The sequence below is a fragment of the Talpa europaea genome (assembly GCF_964194135.1).
Source record: "Talpa europaea genome assembly, chromosome: 13".
NCBI classification, from domain to species: Eukaryota; Metazoa; Chordata; class Mammalia; order Eulipotyphla; family Talpidae; genus Talpa; species Talpa europaea.
In genome coordinates this window covers 5,937,956-5,960,758 of record NC_140080.1, presented here as the reverse complement: position 1 = coordinate 5,960,758, position 22,803 = coordinate 5,937,956, and the positions used below count along the sequence as shown (strand labels likewise).

The following is a 22,803-nucleotide window of genomic DNA, read 5'->3' as shown; positions in this document are numbered from 1 at the left end:
CATCCTAAATGTCTTTAAAAAAAAAAAAACAATTATTGTTTTGTAGCACCGGAGGTTCGGATCAAACCTTCTGAATTGACAATTCGGAAACAAGACTTGCACTGAGAAGAAAATTTAGAACGGCCAACAAATCAATAATGTTTGAGGCAGTTAAACATTTCTAGTCATTGGTATTTACATACTCGCTTGTTGTCAGATAAGGAGCTGGGGAAATTGCTTGCAAAGGTTGAGATCGGACTGCTGAGGGAAGAAAGTAAATGGTGACACACAGCCTCTCAGACTGGCTCTACAATAATACTGTACCCTTCCCCAAAGCCTGACTCGTGGGTGAAAGTGAGTTGGCGGCGGTCACCCCGCATTTGCCCTCGGCTTGGATCACAAAATTTTATGTCCTCCCTAAACATCACCATTTGATCCTTACTCTAAAACTTCGGTCACTTCCAAATATTAGAGGGAAGGCTAAAAGTCAGAATCGCACTAAAAATTCTCCGAACCCATTTACCGAGCTCCACTCTTTCTACACTGATTTTGTGGCCCCATTTTATTCCCTGTGTTCCCACCACCCCACCCCCAGATATTAAATCAGATAATTGAAAAGAAGGACTGGCTGGGGAAGTGGTCCAGTGTCCTGGTGGACTGGAAGGTAATTCCTTTAGACATAGTGCAAAATTCTGGGTGAAAAGGGTTCAGATATTCTAGAACAGTGAGTCTCACCAGGGATTACCAGAAGATCCACACCCAGTTGTTTATGTAAAACTGTAACATCCTTGAAATTCACAGATACCTAAGGTCAGTGTCTTCCCGCCCCGGCTCCCAGCCCAGGGATCTGGCCCTTAAGGAACTGGTACCTTTGATGCTACAATCTTGTTTACATCTGCAGGGCAGAGAATTGCTTGCTGGGCTTGGGCGCTCCCTCCACCCCCCTAATTTGAAGTAATCGGAATCTAAATACAATCGCCACGGCCCACCCTTCCATTCTTGCTCTGACGAGGGAAAACCTGAAATCCACGACTTAAATCAGCTCGGTGGTTTGTAGCCCCCAGCACCCTGCCTCTCCGCTGCACGCCTAATGTATTCCCTGGTGGTGCTGGGCATTAATTAGTTGTTTAATAGGAGTATGACTAAAAATGTAAAAGAAGGATTAGGAGCGTGAAACGTATGTCCAGCTCCTTCCACACACTCGAGGGGGGGGAATGAGAATCATTCTGTATCTTCTATTTCTCCAGGAGCCATTTGCATTTCCCACCAGCTGCTCACTTCAGCTGCTCTGGCGCTGGGCGAGGCGAGGACCCAAAAGCTCAGCGCGGTGTCTGCAGCGTTCGGGACTGGGGTTAACCAGCTCCTGGCGGGCGAGACTCCAGACAGAAGGGGGGCGAGGGAAACGTGAGCTTCCTGGAGCCCCTACATCCCAGCCCTGGTTTGCAAACCTCAGAGTCCTGAAAGGGGCCTGGGGGGGCAGGCGCGAATCTGCGCGTCTCTGCAGCACAGCCACCTTCCTCTTTCAACCTTGTCTCTCCGCGCATCTCTGAATCCTCCTGTCTCTGACTTCCTCGCCCTTTTCCTGCTTTTCCGTGAGATTTCCCCATCCTCGCCATCAGTGAGGGTGAGGCCGTTCTGCTACCAGCTTGTCTTAATCTATAAAATGAAAAGGAAAAAAAAAAAGGGGGGGGTGAGGACAGAAACCCACTCCTCTGGAGGGTGGAGAGGGAGCAAACACTGCTCATGGGCAGAGATGAAAATGTATTCTTCGGATTACATTTTCTAGGATGCTGTGATTTTAGATTTCACTTGTGGAACTTATTGGAGAAATCTGATTTTCTTGCCTCAGCAAGATTTCAGAAACCAGAAACAAAAATTTTCAGAGACAGAAGGGAAATAAAAATAAAAGCAGCACGTGGATATTTCCCCCTTATTTCTCTCCCCTTAAATAAAACTCTCTTGGATTTCCACCGGGTAAAGAGAGAAAGTTTGAGTTTTCACGGATGTTATGCGGAGGTTAGAAATGGCTTAAAAATGTAGATCGCTCATCAGTTTTCTTCGTGGCTGAAGAGGCTAACCCTTTCCATAAAATGAGTCCATCTGTCGACTGTTAGCTATTTCAAAGTGAGGGGATTTAGCACTCAAAACAAATTGAGCAAGTTTGTTTGCCTGTTTTTACTGCTAACTCAAATGAATTCAAAACACGGAGTAATTCAAGAAAACACTTAACATGTTCCAGACAGTCCCCAAATGCAGGGGAAGCACAGCACCTATATGTGGCCTGCGCTGTTTTAAACACCAGACCTTTAAAATATATATATTGTTTCACACACGTGCTCCGGACAAGGCATTTTATTTTCCCTAAAATTTCGCGAATGGGTGTTTTGATCCAGGAGGAGCCATACAACTTCTGGCTGGAACTTTATTCTCCACTGGGGACCAAAGGGAAGAGATCTTTAACCCGCGGGCCTGCCTGCCTGGCTTTTGCTCCTGTGCAAAAATTACCATCGGTGGGAAAACCGAAACTTGCCTGCGACATACATTAACTGGACACCCTTGAGGTTGAAAGAACTTTGTCCAACATGTCTGGCATCAGCCTTCGCACCTAGTCTTCCAGGCGAATCGTATTTATTATAGTCCTTCCACTCAAAGGCAGACAGAGCAAAAAAAATACCCTGCTGGCCACCAACACGCCCGCCCTTGCTCCAGTCCAGAAATCGGGACAGCAGGGTCTAGACGCAGGGCACACTTTCCGAGTGACAATGACCCCGCTATCTTAACATGTTCTTCGATTTTTAGGAGCCAATGTGGATTTGAGAGTGGCTTCCTCTCCCACCCCCACCACCATCCCGTGCAATTTAATACCCTGCTCGCCAGGAACCTTCACCTCGTCATTTTAAAAAATGAGATATCCGTGACCCGGGGTGAACTTGTTGAGTGTAGGTACAGCAGAGGAAATTCTAGACTCTAAGAACGCCCGAGCCTTGTCCAGCGCAACCCCTCGGCGCACACCCGCGAGTGCGCGGCGGTGCCCACCTGCGCGCGGGCACGGTGTGCAGCGCGCCGGGTCCACTCGCCTTGACCTCCAGCGCGGAGTCCCGGCCGGTCGAGTTGGGCCAAGCGTCCTGGCCTTCCCTGGCAGACCAGGCTCGCCCGCTCCTGACTGTCGCCCTCCCACGCCGCCCCCAACCTCCGCTCACCCCACTTTCCTAAAGGTCTCCTCAGCCATCCTCTCGCGCCCCCACCTACGGCCATTCCAGCCCCCAGTCCTTCGCTCTCCCTACCCTCTTCGGCCCCCCTCCCTGTTTCTGCCACCTCTTCCCTCCACCCTGCTGGCCAGAAAGAAGGTCACCAGCAAGCAGACTCCTTCTCACACCCCTCTCGCCTCGCCCCAAAGAAACCCAGGCGCTCTGTCCTTTGTTCCATTTCTTGGACCACTTTCCCGGTCCCTTCCTCCCTGCGCGTCCTGGGTACGTTGTTTCTCCCCCGCACGACCCGGCCTTCCCCCTCTGATTTATTAGAGCCCCGGGTTTGGCACAGACTCCTTCTTCTCCCCCTGCATCCCTTCCTCCCAGACCGGGCTCCTCCGGTCTGCGGCTGGACGCGCGCCTCTGCTCGGGCGGCTCGGGGCTGCGCGCCCTGGCCGGCCCCTCTCCTTCCAGGCTCTCCCGCGCGCCGGCTGGAGCGTTCCCCCCTTCCCCGGCGGCCTGCACCTCCCGCCCCTTCCCTGCTTCTCGGCGCCCCTGCTCGCTCCCCCCTCGCCCGCCCGAGCGCTGTGTGCTCGCTCCACGGCCGCCCGGCGCGCAGCGGGGCTCGGCCGCCCGCCCGCCCGCCCGCCCGCCCGCCACTGTGCAGTGGAGTTTGGTGGAATCTCTGCTGACGTCACGTCACTCCCCACACGCAGTCGGAGCCGAGGGAAGAGAGAGGGATGAGAGCTGGGGAGGGGAGAGAGAGAGCGAGAGCGAGCGAGAAAGCTGGAGAGGAGCAGACCAGAGCTGCCAGGGACGGCTAGACCCCCGAGGCCGCCGCGCGCCCGTGCGCTCCCGGGAAGTTGGCATCCTTGGGGCCCGGCGACCCTCTCCGGCCCGGCTCGCGGGCGCTGGCGGGGCGGCTCGCGCCTCGGCCACGGGAAATCTCCCCGGGAAGCGGTGGGACGCGGAGACTGCAGCTTTCTCCCGGTCGCGGGTAAGTGGAGGCCCTCGCTCCCGCAAGGATGTGAGATAATGCGAGTTTGGAAATTTGTTCCACTTTGGGGAATCAGCACCGTAGGTGATTTGTGTGGCGCTCGCGCAGCCTTCCCCCCCGGGCAACGCAGTTGGCAAACAGACCTTGCAAAGCTCGGTCCCTTTAGTCCCTGGTCGCAGACGCTAACAATCTATGGGGTGCTGAAGTCGAGTGGGAAGGGAGCATGGCTGGCATTTTAAACGAGGTATCTGCCCTTAAATCTCGGTGCCAACACTGCAGGGACAAATCCTCAGGCCGAGGATTAGCGTTCTCGAGATAAAGCACAAAGTTTCAGCTACTGGAAGATTAGCCCTCTTCCCCATTGTTACCAACTGGAAAAAAGATTCCATCTTAACTGGCAGTTTGTGACCTCTCAGGCCCAAGTGAATTACCTGCGAGTCAGGCCTGGATGCCAAACTCACACAATTACTTTGGATTATAAATCCTTTAAATTGATCACCAGTCAACTCCAATCTCGCACTTCAGGAGATACATTTTAAATGGGTAAAGAGGACAGAGCGATTTTCCAAGCATGGAAGAAGGGGGGAAATTATGATTCCAATTGTTTAGTTCACTTTTCTTCCCATGCAATTTGGAAATCAAATCATCATAAGGTGGTGTGATTTTTGCTCTCTTTGTGTGAGTGTTGTGTCTGATGAAACTAAATTAAAAAAAAAAACTTTTACCACTATGAATTAAAACAGCATAGGGATTCATTTATTTTTTGGATATTTTTATGAAAAATCAGTGTGATTTAAAGAGATTTCCTTGCTTTCTTTTTTTGGCCGTTAATAAGATTTAAAGATGCTCTGAATATCATTTTGGAGGAAATTTATCTAAAAGTCAAAGATCACTTGTGTCAAGGAAACAAAGCACTTTAGCAAAATAGATTGAGGATTTTTGTTGATGTGACACAAAGTAAAATCCACAAGGTTTCAATTGTCAAATTTTCCCTCAAAATTAAATGGTTACTACATTTATAGAAGGATTCATTTTATCTCAGCAAAACTACACTTAAATTATTCAGGTGCTTTGTTCCTCAAGTTCAGCACGTCTGTCTTCAAGTGTTCCTAAAGCATCAGTATTAATTGCTTTAAAAGAAGGTTTAAACATGGCAAAATACAGCACAGTGTTAAGCAGTATTTTAATTTCCTTAAATAATTACCCACTGCAAATTAATTTACTGGCTAATCTCACCAATTTAGTTCATTTAAAACATATGTTCTGGTGCTGTTTATTTTTAAACTTCCCATTAAAGATGGGGCAACAAAGTGAATGCAAGAAGGGTGGGTGTGAAAGGGTTTGGAATTATTAAAACTGTATTTTCCCCTGCAATTTGACCCTATGGCAATCATCAAAAATTATTTTTAAGCAAATGGTTTTATTTCTTAGCCTTGGCTAGCGTCAGCCTTGGCTAGTGCGTCTGGTGGGCTCCATTAGCTGGGCAGTGCTTTTTAGCATGCTCACAATAGAAACTGTAGCTGGCCCCAACAAGATCACCTGGCATGTGCATTTCAACCAAGACGTGAACTTTTGGGGGTGAGAACAACTTTCCATCAGGAAAAGTTGCTCATCTTAATTTGTGAGATTAACCATGGAGGTCAGTCCCTAAATCCGGCAACCAAATTTGTCATGTAAGACTTGTCTTGACAGGGCAAGTTTCTCGATCAGCGGCAGGAACTGGAGGTCTCTTTTTTAAAAAATTCTCCAGTTATTTAGACTCAATTCATCTAGTAGGCCTGGTCGTCATAAGAAGGGGAAAAATGCAGGTCTCCAGGCTCATTTGGACTGCTAAATAAATCCCCAAGTCACAAGGACACGTAGGAGTGAGCTAAGGAACACGCCTTGACCTTCTTTTCAGTCCTTAGAGTGGAGTTCTTGAAGATTTGTTTTGTATTGCTTTGTTTGGTCTTCAGCACTGAAGCTGGGGGCGCTGGGAGTGTGTAATAATTGACTGACTTTACACCGAGCCATCTCATTTTTAAAATATATTACGTTCTTTTAAAAAATAAAAACTGTTTGCAGTTACCATCTGCAATGTTCCGGCTACGGGCTAATAATGCAGCCAGTTCAGACGTTAAAAAAAAAAAAAAAAGATTATCGAAATGATGATGACATGCAAATTTCCCCTGAAATTATCATAAGTAAACATTTGAAGTCTGGACTAATAAAATCCCATCTGTGTTACTTCATATCGAGTTAGTAGAAAGCTGTGATAATGAATTTTGTAATATCTCACGAACAGACATCTCAATCAGGGACTAATCCTGTGATTTTACTGCAGAATCACTAAATCTGGAGCCGCCAAACTGCTACTTCTGGGCCCCGGGGCCCACAAGGAACCGCTGAGCCCCCCCCCCTTGTTGGGGGGACTGCTTGGCCGTCCCCACCCTTGGCTCCCCGCGCCACCGCGTGGGACCCCTCCTCTGGGCTGAGACCTCGGCCAGAGGCCCCCGGGGTCCGGTTCGCTCCGGGAGAGGCCGAGCAGCAGGGAAATGAGACTCAGGCTGGAGCCTGAACCGCGGCTCCCCGGCCCGCCTCTGCCCGGGGCGCAGCAGGGCACGCCCGCCCCCACACCCAGCCCCCGACCCCGGCCAGGCGGGCCCACCCGCCGCCCGCGTACCCTGGTTAGCCCGGAGCGAGGCTGGCGCCGAGGTCGGAGGGGCCAGGGGAGCCCCGAGACCTTCTTTCTTTTCTTCTGTCTTGAAAGCAGCCGCGACTCCTCTACCCACCCCGCCGCGGCCCTCGCCACCCACCTCTCCGGGTTTGCCTGTGGCGGAGAACAGGGCGCGCGTAAAACGCTGGGCTCGCTGAGTTGTGGTTGGAAATTTGGAAAAGATTTGGTTTGCCGGGGAGGAGAAGGGGGGGGCCCTGGGGGAGCCGTTCTCGCGGAGCTGTTTCTCAGTCCTCGGCGGACACTAAACCCTCGGGGGGCCGTGGGCCCCGCTCTCCTGCGCCTGCCTCAGGCCACCCGCTTCCCTCCTCTGCGATCTTAAATCGTGCTTTAGAGTAAATAAATGGCCGGTGGAATATCTCCAGGGGAAAGTGTGGCTAAATATGGGAAAGTGGCTCCTGATGGATGAGAGGCCCGAAGCCAGCACGCTCCTGGAGCACCCTAGGCCGAGAGCCTGGGCGTCCTGTTCCTTCTAGAATTACAGAAAATCGAGGGCAACTGCTGACTAGGAACAAGGCAGTGGACGCGCACATCCTACACATATTTCTGAGAGCTCCGACGAACGAGCAAGCAGGGTGCTGAGGGGCGGCCCCCGCGCTCAACTCCCCAAAGGGCACAGTCCTGTCCATGCACCCGCCCCCGTCGTGCATCTGCTCGGGCGGCCCCGCGTCCAGGCGCAGACCCCTGCGAGGAGGCGCACGGCCTGGGCCCCAGACCTCGGTGGCTTTATCAGCCCAGGGCCCCTGGGTCAATTCTGAAGGCGCCCCCCTGTTGGTAAACACTGAAATGCTCTGGGCCGGGGCTGGGGGGCAGGAGGCCGGGCTATCCGGGGCCGCCCTGAGACCCCGCGCAGGGCAGCGCGGCCGGGGAGCGCCGAGGGGGTCGCCCCGCAAGTCACCGGCTCCTGTCACCCTCGGACCCGCTTCTCACCGCCCTCCTTGTCTTGTGTTTTACAGATAACGGGGGATGGAGACCAACTGCCGCAAACTAGTGTCCGCGTGTGTGCAACTAGGTAAGACTCGCTTCTCCCGTCCGGGTCACCCCGGGAACGCACGACCTCCCGAGGGCGGCGAGCGGGTACCGGCCCGCCCCGAGGTCGCGGTCAGGGGCGCTGCCCCCAGGGGCCGACCGGGCCTGCAGCAAGATCACAGTCGGGTCGGGGCGACCTCTCCCCACGAGGGGATGCGGCTGGGGAGGGAGCCACTCGCAGGCCCGCCGCTCCCGGCCGCGGCTGCCCGCGGTTCGGAGGCGCGGAGAGTGCCCGCCGCCCAGCGCCGGCTGCCGGAGGGCCCGGCTGTCAGGAGCGCCCTCGGCTCGTGGCTCCACCTGGGTCTGCGCCGTCCGGCCCCCGCGGCTCCCGCCCGCCTGCTCCCCACTTCCAGCCCCCGCCCGCGCGTCTCCCCCAGCACGCGGGGCGCGCACTCGCGGCCCAGGCTTGCAGCCGGCGGCCGCCGACTACTCGTCCCCAAAGACTCCGAAAGCAAAAAAGGTCGAGTTCACGGACTCGGCCCAGGGCCGGGAAGAGGCGGCCGGCAGCGAGCCGTGCCCGCGGGAGCATCCCCGCGCCTCTGCTCGGCCAGGGCGCAGCGCAGGCCGCGCGCGCGGGGCGCGGGGCGCGGGGCGCGGGGCTCGGCTCCCGGGGCGCTCAGGTGAGGCCCCGCAGGCTGGGCCGCCAGGGGCGCGTCTCTCCTGGCACGTGGGCGCTTGGCCTCTGGCTGCGCCGGGGAGCGGCCGTCGCGGGGACGTTCTCGCCTCCGCCCAGAGCACACAGAGCTCCTGAGACCGGACACCTCTCGCTCGCTCTTCCCCGCTCGCAGTGTGGCCTCGCGCACCCCCACCTACCTCGGCGCCTTCGGCGGGTGCGCAAAAGTGGTCCAACAGCGACCTCTGTCGCTCGCCACGTCCCACTGCGGACGGCGCCGGGGCCCACCCCGTCCGGAAGGCTCGCGGCCCGCCCCGCCCAGGCTGGTGGGCGCGGGGTGGACCCTCCCGGAGGCGCGCCTGCCTGGCTGCCGTTGGCCACGCTTGCTGGGCGGGGAGGTGAGGCTGGCAGGCTTGGGCGCCGCGAGCTGCAGCCGCGGGTGGGGTGGGGTGTGTGGCCTGCGCACGCGAACCTACCTGCGGTGCTGCTCGCGGGCCTCGGGTTTTGGTGGTGTCGTTGCTTGATTGGCTGCTTGCGCGCTGGAACAGTCTGGAACAGTCGGGGGACATTTTTGCTACTCAAAGCCTGCAGGCTGCTGTGAGAGTTACACCGTCTCCGACCCCCTGCGCAGGCCTTTGCTGGATGGAGACGGAGACGTGCCCTGTGGCGGGGCGGGGGGGTGTGCAGGGGTGACGGGACAGTCTTTCCTTTGCCATACTTGAAAAACTCAAATTTATTGTTGCTGTGTTCTCAGGGTCTTTCAGCCTCCTTAATAAATAAGTGCCCAGCCTTAGAAGGTTGTTGACCTTTGATAGTGGGAGGCGATAAAGCCCCCCACAGTCCTGGGCCCCTAACCCCCTCTTTCCGGATTAAAGTGTAAGGATACAAATGCAATGTGTGCCGGAGGGGGGGCGAATCGGGACCCCAGCCAAGTAAACAAACCGTGTTACTAAGAAGAAAACAAAGGCCCTAAGTAAGGTCTTCCCAGCGACTCTGAGAGAAAAGCCTCATTTGTTAAAATAAAGCGTCTACAGGGGTCTGGAGCAGGCCGGCCTCGGCGCGCCCGGGACCGCGGGTCCTCCCGCTGGGCCAGTTAAACGCTCACTTGTCCGGGATTAACCCCATGGGGTTAAATGGGGCCATGCAAAGATAACGTCGGCTGATTTCAGTCATTAAGATTGTGTTAAATTCCTCTTCTGTTTGATAATCGGTCGTAAAAATAAATTATTAGACCGAGGTATGTTTGGGATATGGTTAAAAATCAAGAGCAGCGATGGCTCTCGGGGAAAATGCTTTGTGCCGGCTCATCCCTGGCTCCGGCCGGGCTAGGGGGGGCTCCCCAGTCTCTCTTCGCACGGGGCGGGCCCCCCCGGCGGCCGAGCCCTGGCTGACGTTCCTGGCTGCGCTGGGAGATCTGGACGCGCCGGGCGCTCCTACCCCACCCACCCCCGCGCCGCTCCCAGGGCCTCGGTGACCCCGGGAGCGGGTCCTGAGCACAGGTAGCTTTCTCTGCAGGCGAGGACCTCCTAGGACAAGCCAGGGGTGGGGCAGAGGCCTCCTAGGTGGGCAAAAAATGGTGGGGGGGCTCTGGAGACCTGTGCACCCCAGTCTCTGTCACCTCAGCGCCCCTGGGCGTTAGCTTTTGATAATTAGAAAATAGAAGAGCTAGAAATAACGAACGTTTGTTTCCTTAACCATGACTTTCAGGCCCCGGTTATTTTAATGCACGTGAAAGGCTCTTACCCCTACATGGCCAATCCCTTTTCTGTTTTCTACCTATTGCACCAAAGAGGAAAGTTTTATGTTAGATGCCATTCATGAAGAAGAGGCTTGTGATGAGAGTAGATGCTTAAAAATCTTGGTTTTATTGGCGTTTAGGGAGCTGTAGACCTAAAAATGTCACAACGCGGGAAGAAAGCTGTAGTGCGGGGAAGGAAGGTTGCCAGAGTCCCTTTACTAAACAGAAGTAAGTGGAGTTTATGGAATATGCCCGCTCCGAGCCACTGCCCGCCTGCTTTTAAAAGAAAGATTTTTCTCCTTCATATTTAAGTCGTTTTGTTTGCTTTCAAAAGAGAATGTTTATAATGACATGTGCTTTTCAGAAAGGGCCATGATAGTCTATACTCAGCACCGCCCTGTCTTCCCCCTTAACCTTGAAGACTGGAGAGGTTTTCCAAGGAGGCAGGGTCGACCTCTGAGTGGCCGGTCCCCATGTCCCTTCCCAAGAGAGCCCATTCCCTTGATACCCACTGGGCTGACCCTCCGCCTTGCTGGAACCCTAAACCACTGGGCGCGGTGAGCTTGGCTGCAGACCTGGAAGGTCCTGGGGTTTGCTAAAGGGCGAGAGGAGACGAGCTGGGCCTGGCAAGTGGAGGGAGAGAGAGTTGGCGGGTGAAGCAGTAACCCCATTCAAGGGCAGGAGCGGCTGAGAATGCCCCCCAGGCTTGGGTCGTGGCTTTTCCTAGCTTTGCGTGTCCAGAAAGGAGCCTCCCTTTATGCAGAACCCAAAAAATTAATCTTGACCTTCAGGAAGAGAAAGGCCTGATCCTCCCCTATCAGCGACCCTTCAAGTTGCGCCTGTGGACTCGGGGCGAGAACCGGACCGCACTGTGGTCTGAGGGCCCCAGGTGCCGACTCAGCGACCAGACCTGGGGCGAGGACCTGCCCTCGGCCTCCCCCGGGGCGACGCCATTGATTGCTCAGTAGCTTTGGCGAAGTGGAGGCGCAGCCCGCGTTCCCCCAGGAGTCGGGGCGCGCACGCCTCCTTCCCTGGCGAGGGGCACTCCAGGGCCGCTGGCGCGACCCTAGCCCGCGGGGTCTCCCCCTGGGGACTGGGTAACCCCGCCGCCCATTCATTCCATCAGCAAATGTTTGCCGCGCACATTCTCCTTGGCTCCCGAATGTACCCCGAAAGCAAATAATCCGGTGTCCCTTCGCCATCATGAAGCCACTTGGATGCTAACGAGGGTTCCCGCGAGCAGCCCAGGCCGTCGCCAGCAAAACGCAAAATGGAGGCGTGCGGGCCGGGGCTCCCCACCTGAGCGGGGCGCAGGGGAGCGGGCACTGGGCTCGGGCTGCGGCGCGGGGACCAGGGCCTGGGGCGCGCCTGGGTCTGAGGTCTGGGGAGGTGGTGACGAAACACTGGAGCTGGGTCAGCAAAGCTTTCCTTTTTTTTTCCCCTCCCCTCTCCCCACCCCCAGCCCCTCCAGCTTATTTGCAGCAGCTACCAAGGTGCGCGCGCGTGCGGGTGGGGGTGCCCATGGGGGAAACTGTAGCATCGCCCCAAGGCAGCGGGTCCCCAAGGACCCCCGCCCGCAGAGGCCCCCCAGGGGTCGTGCTCCCCGCCACTGCCACGGCGCGCTCAAAGTTTCGTCTGGCTGCCCGGGCTGCGGCTCCGCAGCGCCCGCTGCTAATATATGCAGCAGTTGTTAGGGCGACTCCGGGGAACAGGGAATGTATAACGAAAGCTTATTCGTGAGCAGGAATATACTAATGGAACAATCTGATGTCTTCTTAATCCTATGTAAAAAGCTTTGTCGTCTTCCTAATATTGACTGAATGGGTAATTAATGGCTCTTCATCTAGGCGAATACCCTGTAATCCAAAGATAGGCAAAAGACAACAAGACCAGGGTAAGAGACAAAGGCCCCAACAGCCGCCACCAGCCTCCTCCCGCCCCGCCCGGGTCTCCAGAAGGGAAAGTTTCCTGGCAGGAGGGAAGTAGGGGTGCAGGAGACCATACCTACCTTTCCTGGGCTGCAGGAACCTCAGAACCTGCGGGCCTCACCTCCGCCTGTCCCCACCAGTCAGGGCGCTCTGGGTCCTTCTTCTGAACGTCCCTAGGGCAGCTGTCCCCGTTAGGCCCCTGACCAGCAACTCCCCCCCTAGAACCCCCACTTTTCACCGAGGGTCGAGGGTCGTGGCTAGCGCAGGACCCACACAGGAGGTCCTCAAAAGACTGAAGTGAAGGATCAAGCCCCTTTCTCGGGCAAGTGGAGACTCCTGTTTTGCAACCCAGGGCAGTGAGTCTGCGAAGGCTGAGCGGAGGGAAGAAATGAATAGGAGAGCAAGCACCCAAAATTGTGTTATGTGTTAAAGAGCGATCAGGAGTGATTGAGTCAACTTCATTGTGAGGCGCTAAGAGGGAGAGTACCCAAGATTCTCCCGGCATGTTTTAAACAGGCTGACAGTTTAATTTAATTTAAACCTTTAGAAGTAATATATTACTTGGGTTACTACAATGAGGTGGGTTCCTTTTTTTTTTTTTTCTTTCTGTCAGCTGACAGCTTTTAAAATATTATTTCGCTAGGGAAATAAAAGCTTCATCTCAGATTATAGGTGGGTATTTTTGGATTTATGTGATTTATGGTCACCATGACAACTAATGCTGAACGTTAGCTACCAGAATGTCTGGGAGAGGGGAGACAGAAAGAAGGGAGAGCAAGAGAAGTAGAGAAGGCAGACACACAGAGCTGGGGAGGGGGGAAGAGAGGAAGGAGAGAGGAGTGTGTTAATCCAGCTGCTGTGTTTTTCTGGTTTTGGGTTTTTTGGGTTTTTTTTTGTTTTTTGTTTTTTTGTTTTTTTTTACAAAAGTTACTTTAGTCAGTCTCTGTCACTTCCCACTCTGGCTATTGATATTTATCTCACCCCTCCCCATTTTTCCTCTCCCCCTCCCTTTGTCATTCTACCTCTCCCCTACCTCCAACACACACTTTTCTCTTTATTTTACTTTTCTCGACTAGTTGCATTCGGAGATTAAATGAGCACATATAAACCTGCAGCATCCACATGCAGATATGCAAAGGCATGGTGCAGGTTAGTGACCTCAGCAGCAACCCGCCTCCCCAACCCCTTGCTCCTCTCTTCACCAGCCACTCTGGGTACACTACTGCCGCTGGACCCCCCAATTCAGTAATCCCAAACCTCACCTCACTCAGAGTATGAGAGAAATGTGGGACCCAGAGAGTAGATGTTGCTCAGTAAGTCCTACAGGCTTCTGATTCAGAGGCAATCAGTGCCTTTTCCAAGCCAACACTTTTAAAGTATAAGGAATGGAAGGAAAATCGGATCACTCTAAAGTCATAATTTGGGGGCACTTCAACTTCACAGCACTGGGGTCAAGGGCTTTTCAATTAGATTTGTATAGGAGAAAAGTGAGGCGGAGGAAGGAGAGAAGGAACAGCCACATCTTGGGCAGGTGCAAAGTCTACCTGCGAGCGCTGTGACTTGCCACGCACACTCCAGACCTGCACACAGGCCTGTCACGTGGCTCCAAGCTGGGTCAAGTCCTTGAGCTATGACTGGGACAGGACACCCACCCCAATTCAGCCTGAAAGCCAGGGAGCCATCTTCCAGGTGAACTATGAGATCAGATTTTTTTCTAAAAATTGTGGATGGCGAGGCTGGGTCCCAACCCATACTGCAGATTCGGGCGGGTCCGCGGCAAGCCTGACTTTGGCGGTGCGGCCCGCTCATCTCCCCGCGATGGCCAGAGGGGTTTGCAACTCACATAAAGCGTGTGAAATTGAATAAGACCTTAAGACTGGTAATCGGTGGCAAGTACCAGCTCAAAATGCGCCTGACCCCGTGTCACACATTTCACTCCTCTGGGGTCTTTCTTTGAAAGAATAAGCAAGAAAACTCAATTGAGATGATCCCTGATGTCTTGGAATTGGAAACCCCAAACCGGCACTGGGCTTCCTCCCGACCCATGGAGGCCTTGAGTGCCTCCACTTTCCGTGAACCCAACACGCCGATTTTTTGCTGCGTTGAAATTTTCTGTGATGGAGGCTGAAGTCCTAAGAATTTCTAGAATCGGCCAAAGAAAAGTTCCGGGGTTACCGGGAAGGCACAAAACACAAGCTTTCTTTGCTTTCACCTCCTTCATCTATACTGCCTATGTCTGTGCACAATTTTGTATACAATCAGTTTCCAAAATTTCTGGGCACCAACACAATTTTCATGGAAAAGCATTGCTTGGTTCCTCATTACAGCCTTGCCTGTCCCCATCTAAGATTCATGGTGGAGACATGCTGCCTTGCATGGGCTGAGTCCTGGCTTCACTGCTGGGCCTGGGGAGGGTGTCATCCAATCTCAGAGTGTGCAAAAATGATTAGGAAAAAGTTGGAACTGGCTGGGAAAATGGAGTGAAATGTCTCACTGGCTCAATTGTTTGGAATGCCGGTTGGAGGAGTATGGATGGATGTGTGGATAGGTAGGTAGATGGACAGATGCTAGATAGATATTGTTTTTATTCTCACCAGCATTCTCTAGATAGTTGTCTTTATTCTCCACTAGCGTTTGCAAGGATCTACATAATGGTAAGATTCCTTATCTTTTTAGGCTTTAGGCTACCTGAAGATCATCAGCGCTGCCTGAATCTCCCACACTGTGCTCTGTGAGGAGTTTTCCCTTGTTCTTGGGTGTTTCACCCCAGTTTGGGGGCTGGTTAAGGTTTTTTCATACATGTCTATTTGCCGGGGTGGGTGAAGAGCCACTGAGCTGAAATCAAAATTCTATGGGTTTCATGAGAAATGGACTTAGGAAACCTCAGCTCTTCCTAGTACGGAGTTTGAAAACCACCACCCAAAATTGCAGCTTTGGGGTGTGAATCTCAGAGAAACAAGGAAAAGGTATGTATGGTCGGTGCGGTGGAAAATCGTTCATTCTTTGATATGGTGGAGTTTCTTCGTGAAGTGAAGCTTTCGGGACATAGTGTTGTGGAGCTATCACAGAGGTTTAAAAGAAGAAACTAGAATATGATTAGTAAACACGTTTGGCAGAAGAGGGCTAGATTCGTATTGACTTAGTTATAGGTCATCGGCTGGCAGTGCAATGGGAGGAAATATTTACTTTACACATATACTTTATGATCTTGGGGGAATTAGAGGAAATTCAATAAGAAAACGGCTAGAAACATTTAAAACCCTTATTTAAAAGACTTAAGCAAATTAGAGTCTTATCAGATTAAAAACCACTACAAATGTAAGAGCATTGTCTTCAGTGAAATGCTGTGGGGTCTGCGAAGGAGATTCTCCGCCAAATCTCAGGGATAAAACGCGTCATTTAAGCACCAGATAATGAGCAGAATGTAAATTAATTTAACCTTCTTTACCAACAGACTGCTGGCGTAATATGTATAATTTAGCGATAAGATTGCAGGGCCTAATATAGCGGGGTGTGAGAGCCCCCGCTCAGGCAGACCCAGCACATGGCTCTGATCCATTCTGACCGGGTGTGTGGACAGGCAGGAGGGACTGAACTGAAACACAAGGTTAAAACCAGAAATGCTCATTTACAGGTGACTGTGAAGAAAGTTTCCCCTTGTTGCTAAATTCATCTTAAAGGGGATGATATTTGTGGGAGAGACTGAAGAACAATTCTCATTTGGTGGTGGGGGGGGGTCCGACTGCTCTGGAGTGCACTTGAAGAAAGGGAGCAGTCAGTCACAGGTAGGCAGGGTGGCGGAGCAGGGCAAAGGAGACAGGCAGGGCGCAACCATTTCTGCAGTCTGCTCCATCCACTCGGCCCCAGACCAGAAGTTTCCCAATCTCATGAACAAGGACAAGAAGGGAGTTTTCTGAAGATACCTCAGACTGGAGTTGCAAATCATTGACTGTAATGTCAAACAAATACACATTCAGGCACGATAACACTAACTCCACAATAAAGCAATCGCCAATGCAGAAACCCGGTGGAGATTAGTCTGTGCTCTCCAGCTGACCTAAGCCGAGGACAAAAGGACTTTCAGAAAATTATTTTGTCTGTGTTTGAATTTCTTTCCTTAATTTCTTTGGCAATCAACTCTCTTTGGACATAAGACTGTAAAGAGTTGGCTCTCCCTGAAGATGTTTTTCTTTGCTTTATGTAAATGAATAAGGCTTTGCTTTTCCTGGCTGGGCGGTCTCCGAGGTCTCCCCCCCTCCACACCCCCCACCCCACCCCACAGTCGCCCACACACTACCCGCCTCTGCTTGCTTGGACTTTAAGGATTCAAGACAGCCTTGAGCTCCCTAGGAAAATAAAATGATTTTAAAGTTATCCTTGAAATGGGCTATTTGGCAACCTTCTTAATTGTATGGAAATTCATTAAAGCATATTTTATATATAATTAGCTCAAGGTTGTTGATTCTACGGGCTTTATGGATTTGAATCTGATTGATAATAAAGTAAACAAGAGAGTCGAATTTAAAGCGTGGCGTTCTCTCTCGGGTTAGGACAAGCTTAATACAGTGTACAAGGAATCTGAAAGATCTAGGATATGTATCTTAATCAACGTTAAGTAGAATGGATAAGCTTTCAGTATTTTGAAAATGCTGGGTTAGGGTTTCTAGTCTATTGTGTGTTTTCTGTCTGGGGACTAATAAGCATTACAGAGAACGTGATCCGAGGCGACTTTTCATTCGAGTATAAATCCAGAGTGAACCACCAAGCAGTTGTTCGTTTAAAGTCAAGGTAATTTGCTTGTGACGGGTCCATTTGCTTCTCGATTTCTAATTTATTAGTCTGCTTTCTCGGAGGTCTCCCTTCTTTGCAATTAAAGCAAAGCTTCTTCAGCTTAGCGCAGCATTCGCTGGACAGGCTGTTTGGAAATTTTAAGGTCAGAGCGGTGACTGGTTTGGTGTTTTGAAAATTTTCTGGCTTTCAGAAACATGTGTCCCTTCTATGGGTGTGCGGGGTGGGGGTGTGGAGAGGAGACACCCCTCTCGGTGGGATGGAGTGACTCACAAAAGCGGTGGCGAGCGTGTGTGGGTGTGCGCTTGGGGGTCACCAAGCCGCTCCCTGCACCTTGGATCCCTCTACCTTTCCACTCCGTTCCCCGAGCCTGCGCCTGGCCCCAGGCCTCCATCTCCCCGGCCGAAGTAGAAACCGGGTCGTCTAGGGCTGCACCGGAGAATTCCCGGGAGCCGGCGGTGTAGACCCGGTGGGCACCCCGAGGCACTAGCCCGGCCCCGCGCAGCTGATAGGTGCAGGCCGGCCCGTCCCTGCGCCGTGGCTCGGGGCCTCGCGATTGGTGCGGAGCCGCGTCACTCCGCCCGCTGAGGGTCTGGGAGGGAGGCGGAGGGAGGGCCGGGGAGGGCCGGGGAGGGCCGGGGCGGCGTGACGTCTGGGCCGCAGGAAGCCCGCCTCTGGTTTTAAGATGTTCGGCCAACAGGGAAGCGCGGAGCCGCAGAGCTGGTCCGTCGCTCGCCGGGGTGCCGGGAGCTGAGCCGCGGGGAGGCCGGGCTCCAGCGCGCAGCCCGAGGGGGTGTGCGTGTGCGCGCCGCGGAGGGCGCACCGGGAGGGCGCACCGGGAGGGCGCACCGGGAGGCCCCGGCGGCCGCCGCCGCGGGGGATCTGATATCAGCTACCTGTCCCTGTCACTCTTGACACTTCGCCGTCAGGGCTGCCGCTCGGGGGGGCGGGCAGAGCGCGCTCGGCGTTAGCTGCCCTTATTGGAGGGGTACCCGGGGGAGGGAGGGAGGGAAGCAAGGGGTCTTTGCCACTCTCGTTTCGGTTTGGAGCTCGGGAGCCAGCTCCCCAAAGACGCACCGCGCCGCGCCCGCCTGCGCCCACCCCCATGTCTCCGCGGGCCCGCTGACTCTTGGCCGCCGGACCCTTTCGCCTGAGCCTTCCGAAGGAGACGCGGCGCCTCGGCTCGAGGACTCGCGGGGGGCGCGTTCCCTGGCTCGGCCCCCGGCGGCCCACGCAGCGGGGACTGCGCGCCCGGAGCGCGCCGCGGAGCCGGCGGCGGCCACGGGGCTTCGGCGGGGCGGCAGCCCGGGACTCGCGGGGCGGCGCGCGCCTTCGCCCATGAACTGCATGAAAGGCCCGCTGCACTTGGAGCACCGCGCAGCAGGGACCAAGTTGCTGGCCGCCTCGTCGTCGTCCTCCTGTCACCATCCCCAGCCGCTGGCCATGGCTTCGGTCCTGGCGCCCGGTCAGACCCGCTCGCTGGACTCTGCCAAGCACAGGCTGGAGGTGCACACCATCTCCGACACCTCCAGCCCCGAGGCCGCAGGTAAGGCGCCGCGCGGCCCGCGGGGCCCCCCGCTCCAGCCGCCCCGCGCCGCCCGGCCGGCTCGCCCCCGAGGAAGTCGGCCCCTCCTGGGGAGGCGTGGCGGGAGTGGGCGCCCCGCGGGCTCCCCGCAGCGCTTCCGGAGCAAGGCTCCGGGTGACCCCGCGGCGCGCACCGTCCTCGCCACCCCCGCGGCTGGGCTGGCACGAACCGCGTGGGCAGTCCAGCTGCCCTACTTCTGCCCCGGCCTTCCTCCTGCCTCCCGGGTCACGAAAACCCCACTGTCTCCCTCCCGAGACGTCCTGCGCCCGCCCCCGACCCTTCCCGGGCCCCGAGCTCCCCTCTGCGCTAAGCTCCCGGAAAGCTCCCCTTACTAGAAAAGTATTTCGGAAGCTACGCCTCGGAGAGGGTCTTCACCAAGGCACGGGTTTTCTTCTTCAGGGCGGAGAAACTTGGGTGTCTGACCGAACCCCAACCTTGCCTTCCGGAACAGCACAGAAATATGAGCTTTCGCGGAGGGGGTGGGGGTTGTCTGGGAACCGCGCGCCTGTGCGCGTCCCGGGAGGTCTGGTGTGTCTGAGCAGAGGCGTATAAATACACTTGAAAGCACAGGCTGTAAAAATGAATATGCCGTCGCCATGAGATAAACATGTAAATAAAAAGCGCGGCGCCGGGGAGAGGAGGCGATGGGGCGCGCACACCCCGAGACGCTGCGCTCGCCGCCGCCCGGCGCGCCCCGGGGCTCGGGCTGCAGGTGGGCATGCTGACCCGAGGCTTTCTGTGTTGCGTTTTTTCAGAGAAAGAGAAGAACCAGCAGGGAAAGAATGAGGACGTGGGCGCCGAAGACCCGTCCAAGAAGAAGCGGCAACGACGCCAGCGGACCCATTTCACCAGCCAGCAGCTGCAGGAACTGGAGGCCACGTTCCAGAGGAACCGCTACCCGGACATGTCCACGCGCGAGGAGATCGCCGTGTGGACCAACCTCACGGAAGCCCGCGTCCGGGTAGGCGCCCGCACGGGAGGGCGACCCGGGAGGGTGTGGGAGAGGTGCCGGCCGCGCAAAGCCACGAGGGCGCGCGCAGGCCCGCGCCACCCAGAAAGGCGCGGGTGGGGAGCCTTGGCCAAAGCTGGGGGCCTCTCGCGGCGGCCCCACTTACAAGGTTACAGCTCCCCCTTACGAGGCCGGTGGCGGCGGCGGGCCTGGCGCGGGCGCCCCGGGAGGGCGCCGGTTCTCGGCCCCGCCACCCCGCGCGCTCCCAACTGGGCCGCATGGCAAGCTCCCTGCACGGGGCATTATGTTCACGGCTGGCAGTCGCCAGGCTGAGCGCTAATAACATCCCGTCCAGGCCAGGAGCCCAGAACAGGCTCCAACCTGTGCGCCTTTAACAAGGAAAACCCGCCAAAGACACGCAAGGGTTGGACCTCCCTGGGAAACTTTCGATCCCGGCATGGCCCCACCTTTACTCAGCTCGCCCTCCTCACACGGTCTTGGCGGGTTCTTGGCCATTCAGCTCTCTCCCACACCCTTCCTCCTGGTTTTGTGATCTCCGGAAACAAAAGTCTGAGCGCACAACTACCCTCCTAGTCCTCTTAGAAAGAAAAAAAAAAAAAAGAAAAGAAAACCTTTTCAGTCTGGTTTATTTACCTTTTCTCAATAGATTGCATTCACCCCTTTAATCACAGTGTTATTAAAGAAAAAGCTTACCTTTGCAGCAAGTCTGTACTCTATGAATTGGCAAAAATGAATTTTAAATAAATGACCCAGTAGCAACATCCGGGGGTTACGCTGGTCGGCAGAAAACTCCCAAGCCTGTTAGGATTCTGGAAGCAGAAAACACACACAGCAGGATCCCGAGGCTTTGCTGTAGAAAAGCCAAAAATGCTCTGGATAGAAAAATGGAGCCCCCAGTTACAGCGCGGAGCCACAAAGAAGAAAACATTGCATGCAAACCCATCGCGATGAAAAGAATAAAGACTGAAATGTGCTCCCACAGCAGAGCGAAGGAAGACGGTCTCTGGATGGCGTTTCTGGAGAGAGTGAAGATGTGCCAGCGGATTCAAGAGCCGGGATGGAGTAGGAAAAGGTTTTAGTTTAACCGCGCAGACCTGGCGCCCCGGCCTGGGCCGCGTGGTGCTGCGCAAGGTCAGCCCTTCTTTAGTCTCCTGCCCAACAAGGGAACGCGCCCCGCACGTACTTTTCTCGCCAGGGCAAAGTTTACGCGGCCTAGGATAGAAATGGCAAGTAATTAAAACAAAACCCTAACCCGTGGGTACTCTGGAATCCTCCGGAGCCCTCCCCGGCCCCCTCCGGCTTCCCTGCAAGCCTGCCCGAGTCCCCGGCCGCCGCGCCGCGCGGGGCTCGCTCGCTCCAGCGTCTCCAGCGGTCTCCAGGCCGGCGCGCCACGGGCCGAGTGGGAGCGAGACGCGCTTTTTATAGCAGGCGGATGCACAGGGGTAGGGGGATGAAAAGGGAAGAGAGGATGAAAGGAGAAAGAGGGGGAAAGCGGATTAGGAGGCTGGGCCCAGCCGAGATTTGTAATGTGAAACATCACCGGTGTCAGCTCGGAGATCTCGGGCCAGGCCTCGCTCCAATACACAAAAGCCGCCGTCTGGGGCGACGGGCGGGCTCGATGTGGATTGAGAGCGGGGTTGCGGCGGGGCCAGCGGACGCGGGTGGGGGTTAGGTAGGACTGGGGGCCCCGGCTGCGAGGCGGAGGGACCCGACTGTGCCCAGCCCGGCCGGGGCAGCGCGCGCGCGCACGGGGTGGCCTGGCTGGGCGCAGGGCGGCGGCAGTCAGAACGGTTCTGGATTCCCTGCGATTTACAAGCCCAGCTCCTGGAGTTTAACGAGCTGTCGGGGAGGTGGTCTTTGGCTTTTTATTTGGTAGTTTTGCTAAGCGAGGAAGGGGGTCGCGGCTCTCGCCAGTGGAGGCCTCAGGCTCCAGGGGGAGGCGGCGCTGGCGGCCCTAGAGGAGAGGGAGGAGCTCTGTGTGTGCGTGAGTGTGTGTGTGTGTGTGTGTGCGTGTGTGTGTGTGTGTGTGTGAGGAGGGGGGGCTTTGGTGCCCTCCGAGCCCTATATCCTCATCTCTGAGTCTGTGGCTTTGGAATGGAAGCAAGTTTGCGAGGCGGCTGGGTGGAGAGCCTGCGGGCCTCCATTTGTTTTGCCATAAGTTTTGCACCCTAAAGAGGACCTGGGTTCTGAACAAGCCGCCCACAGGCCGCCCTGGGCGTTTGGCTGGGGCTTGTGGCCCAGTGGAGAGGCCGGGCTCGCAGGCCTGAACCTACCCTGAGCCCCCGCCGGCCCGGGGCTGCACGCCGGCTCCCCGCGCGGCTCGGGCTGCCCGGGCGCCGCGGCTGGGGAGCCCATGGGGAGGGCGCGCGGGTGTGTCGGAGAGAGGTGGCTTCTGCTTTCCGGGATCAAGCTTTTGCTAACCCGATCTGTGGCGTCTGTTTGCTCCCTTGTCCGCCACCCCCAGGTTTGGTTCAAGAATCGCCGGGCCAAATGGAGAAAGCGAGAGCGCAACCAGCAGGCCGAGCTGTGCAAGAATGGCTTCGGGCCGCAGTTCAACGGGCTCATGCAGCCTTACGACGACATGTACCCGGGCTACTCCTACAACAACTGGGCTGCCAAGGGCCTCACTTCGGCCTCCTTGTCCACCAAGAGCTTTCCTTTCTTCAACTCCATGAACGTCAACCCCCTGTCGTCGCAGAGCATGTTCTCCCCGCCCAACTCCATCTCCTCCATGAGCATGTCGTCCAGCATGGTGCCCTCCGCGGTGACCGGCGTCCCGGGCTCCAGCCTCAACAGCCTGAATAACTTGAACAACCTGAGCAGCCCGTCGCTGAATTCCGCGGTGCCGACGCCTGCCTGTCCGTACGCGCCGCCGACTCCTCCGTACGTTTACAGGGACACGTGTAACTCGAGCCTGGCCAGCCTGAGACTGAAAGCCAAGCAGCACTCCAGCTTCGGCTACGCCAGCGTGCAGAACCCGGCGTCCAACCTGAGCGCTTGCCAGTACGCGGTGGACCGGCCCGTGTGAGCTGCGCCCTGGGCGCGCCGGGATCCTAGGACCGTGCCGGACGGGGCGGCTCTGCCCTTGAAAGACTGGGAGTTACGCTAGAAGGTCGTGGGCGCAAAGGAAGGAGAGAGAAAGAGAAGCTCTAGAGAGAAAAGGAAACCACTGAATTGCAGAGAGCTCCTTTGATTTCAAAGGGATTTCCTCCATGTCTGACATCTTTCACTAAAAGTATTTCCAACAGTTGCGAGGACACACACCAATGTTTGAC

At 55.6% G+C, this 22,803-nt stretch overlaps 1 protein-coding gene across 3 annotated transcripts; it reads left to right on the top strand.

The window, feature by feature from the left end:
- Positions 1-7,843: 7,843 nt before the first annotated feature.
- Positions 7,844-22,556, top strand: PITX2 (paired like homeodomain 2; the record flags this gene model as incomplete). Of its 3 annotated transcripts, XM_084251940.1 has the most annotated exons (4): positions 7,844-7,889; positions 8,359-8,448; positions 19,314-19,519; positions 21,993-22,556. In XM_084251940.1, the coding sequence occupies 4 exons, from the start codon at positions 7,844-7,846 to the stop codon at positions 22,554-22,556; spliced, it is 906 nt and encodes a 301-aa protein (XP_084108066.1). The 3 variants fall into 3 exon arrangements, with proteins under 3 accessions (XP_084108066.1, XP_084108067.1, XP_084108065.1); XM_084251941.1 differs by lacking the exon at positions 8,359-8,448; XM_084251939.1 differs by lacking the exons at positions 7,844-7,889; positions 8,359-8,448 and adding an exon at positions 18,312-18,519.
- Positions 22,557-22,803: the final 247 nt, after the last annotated feature.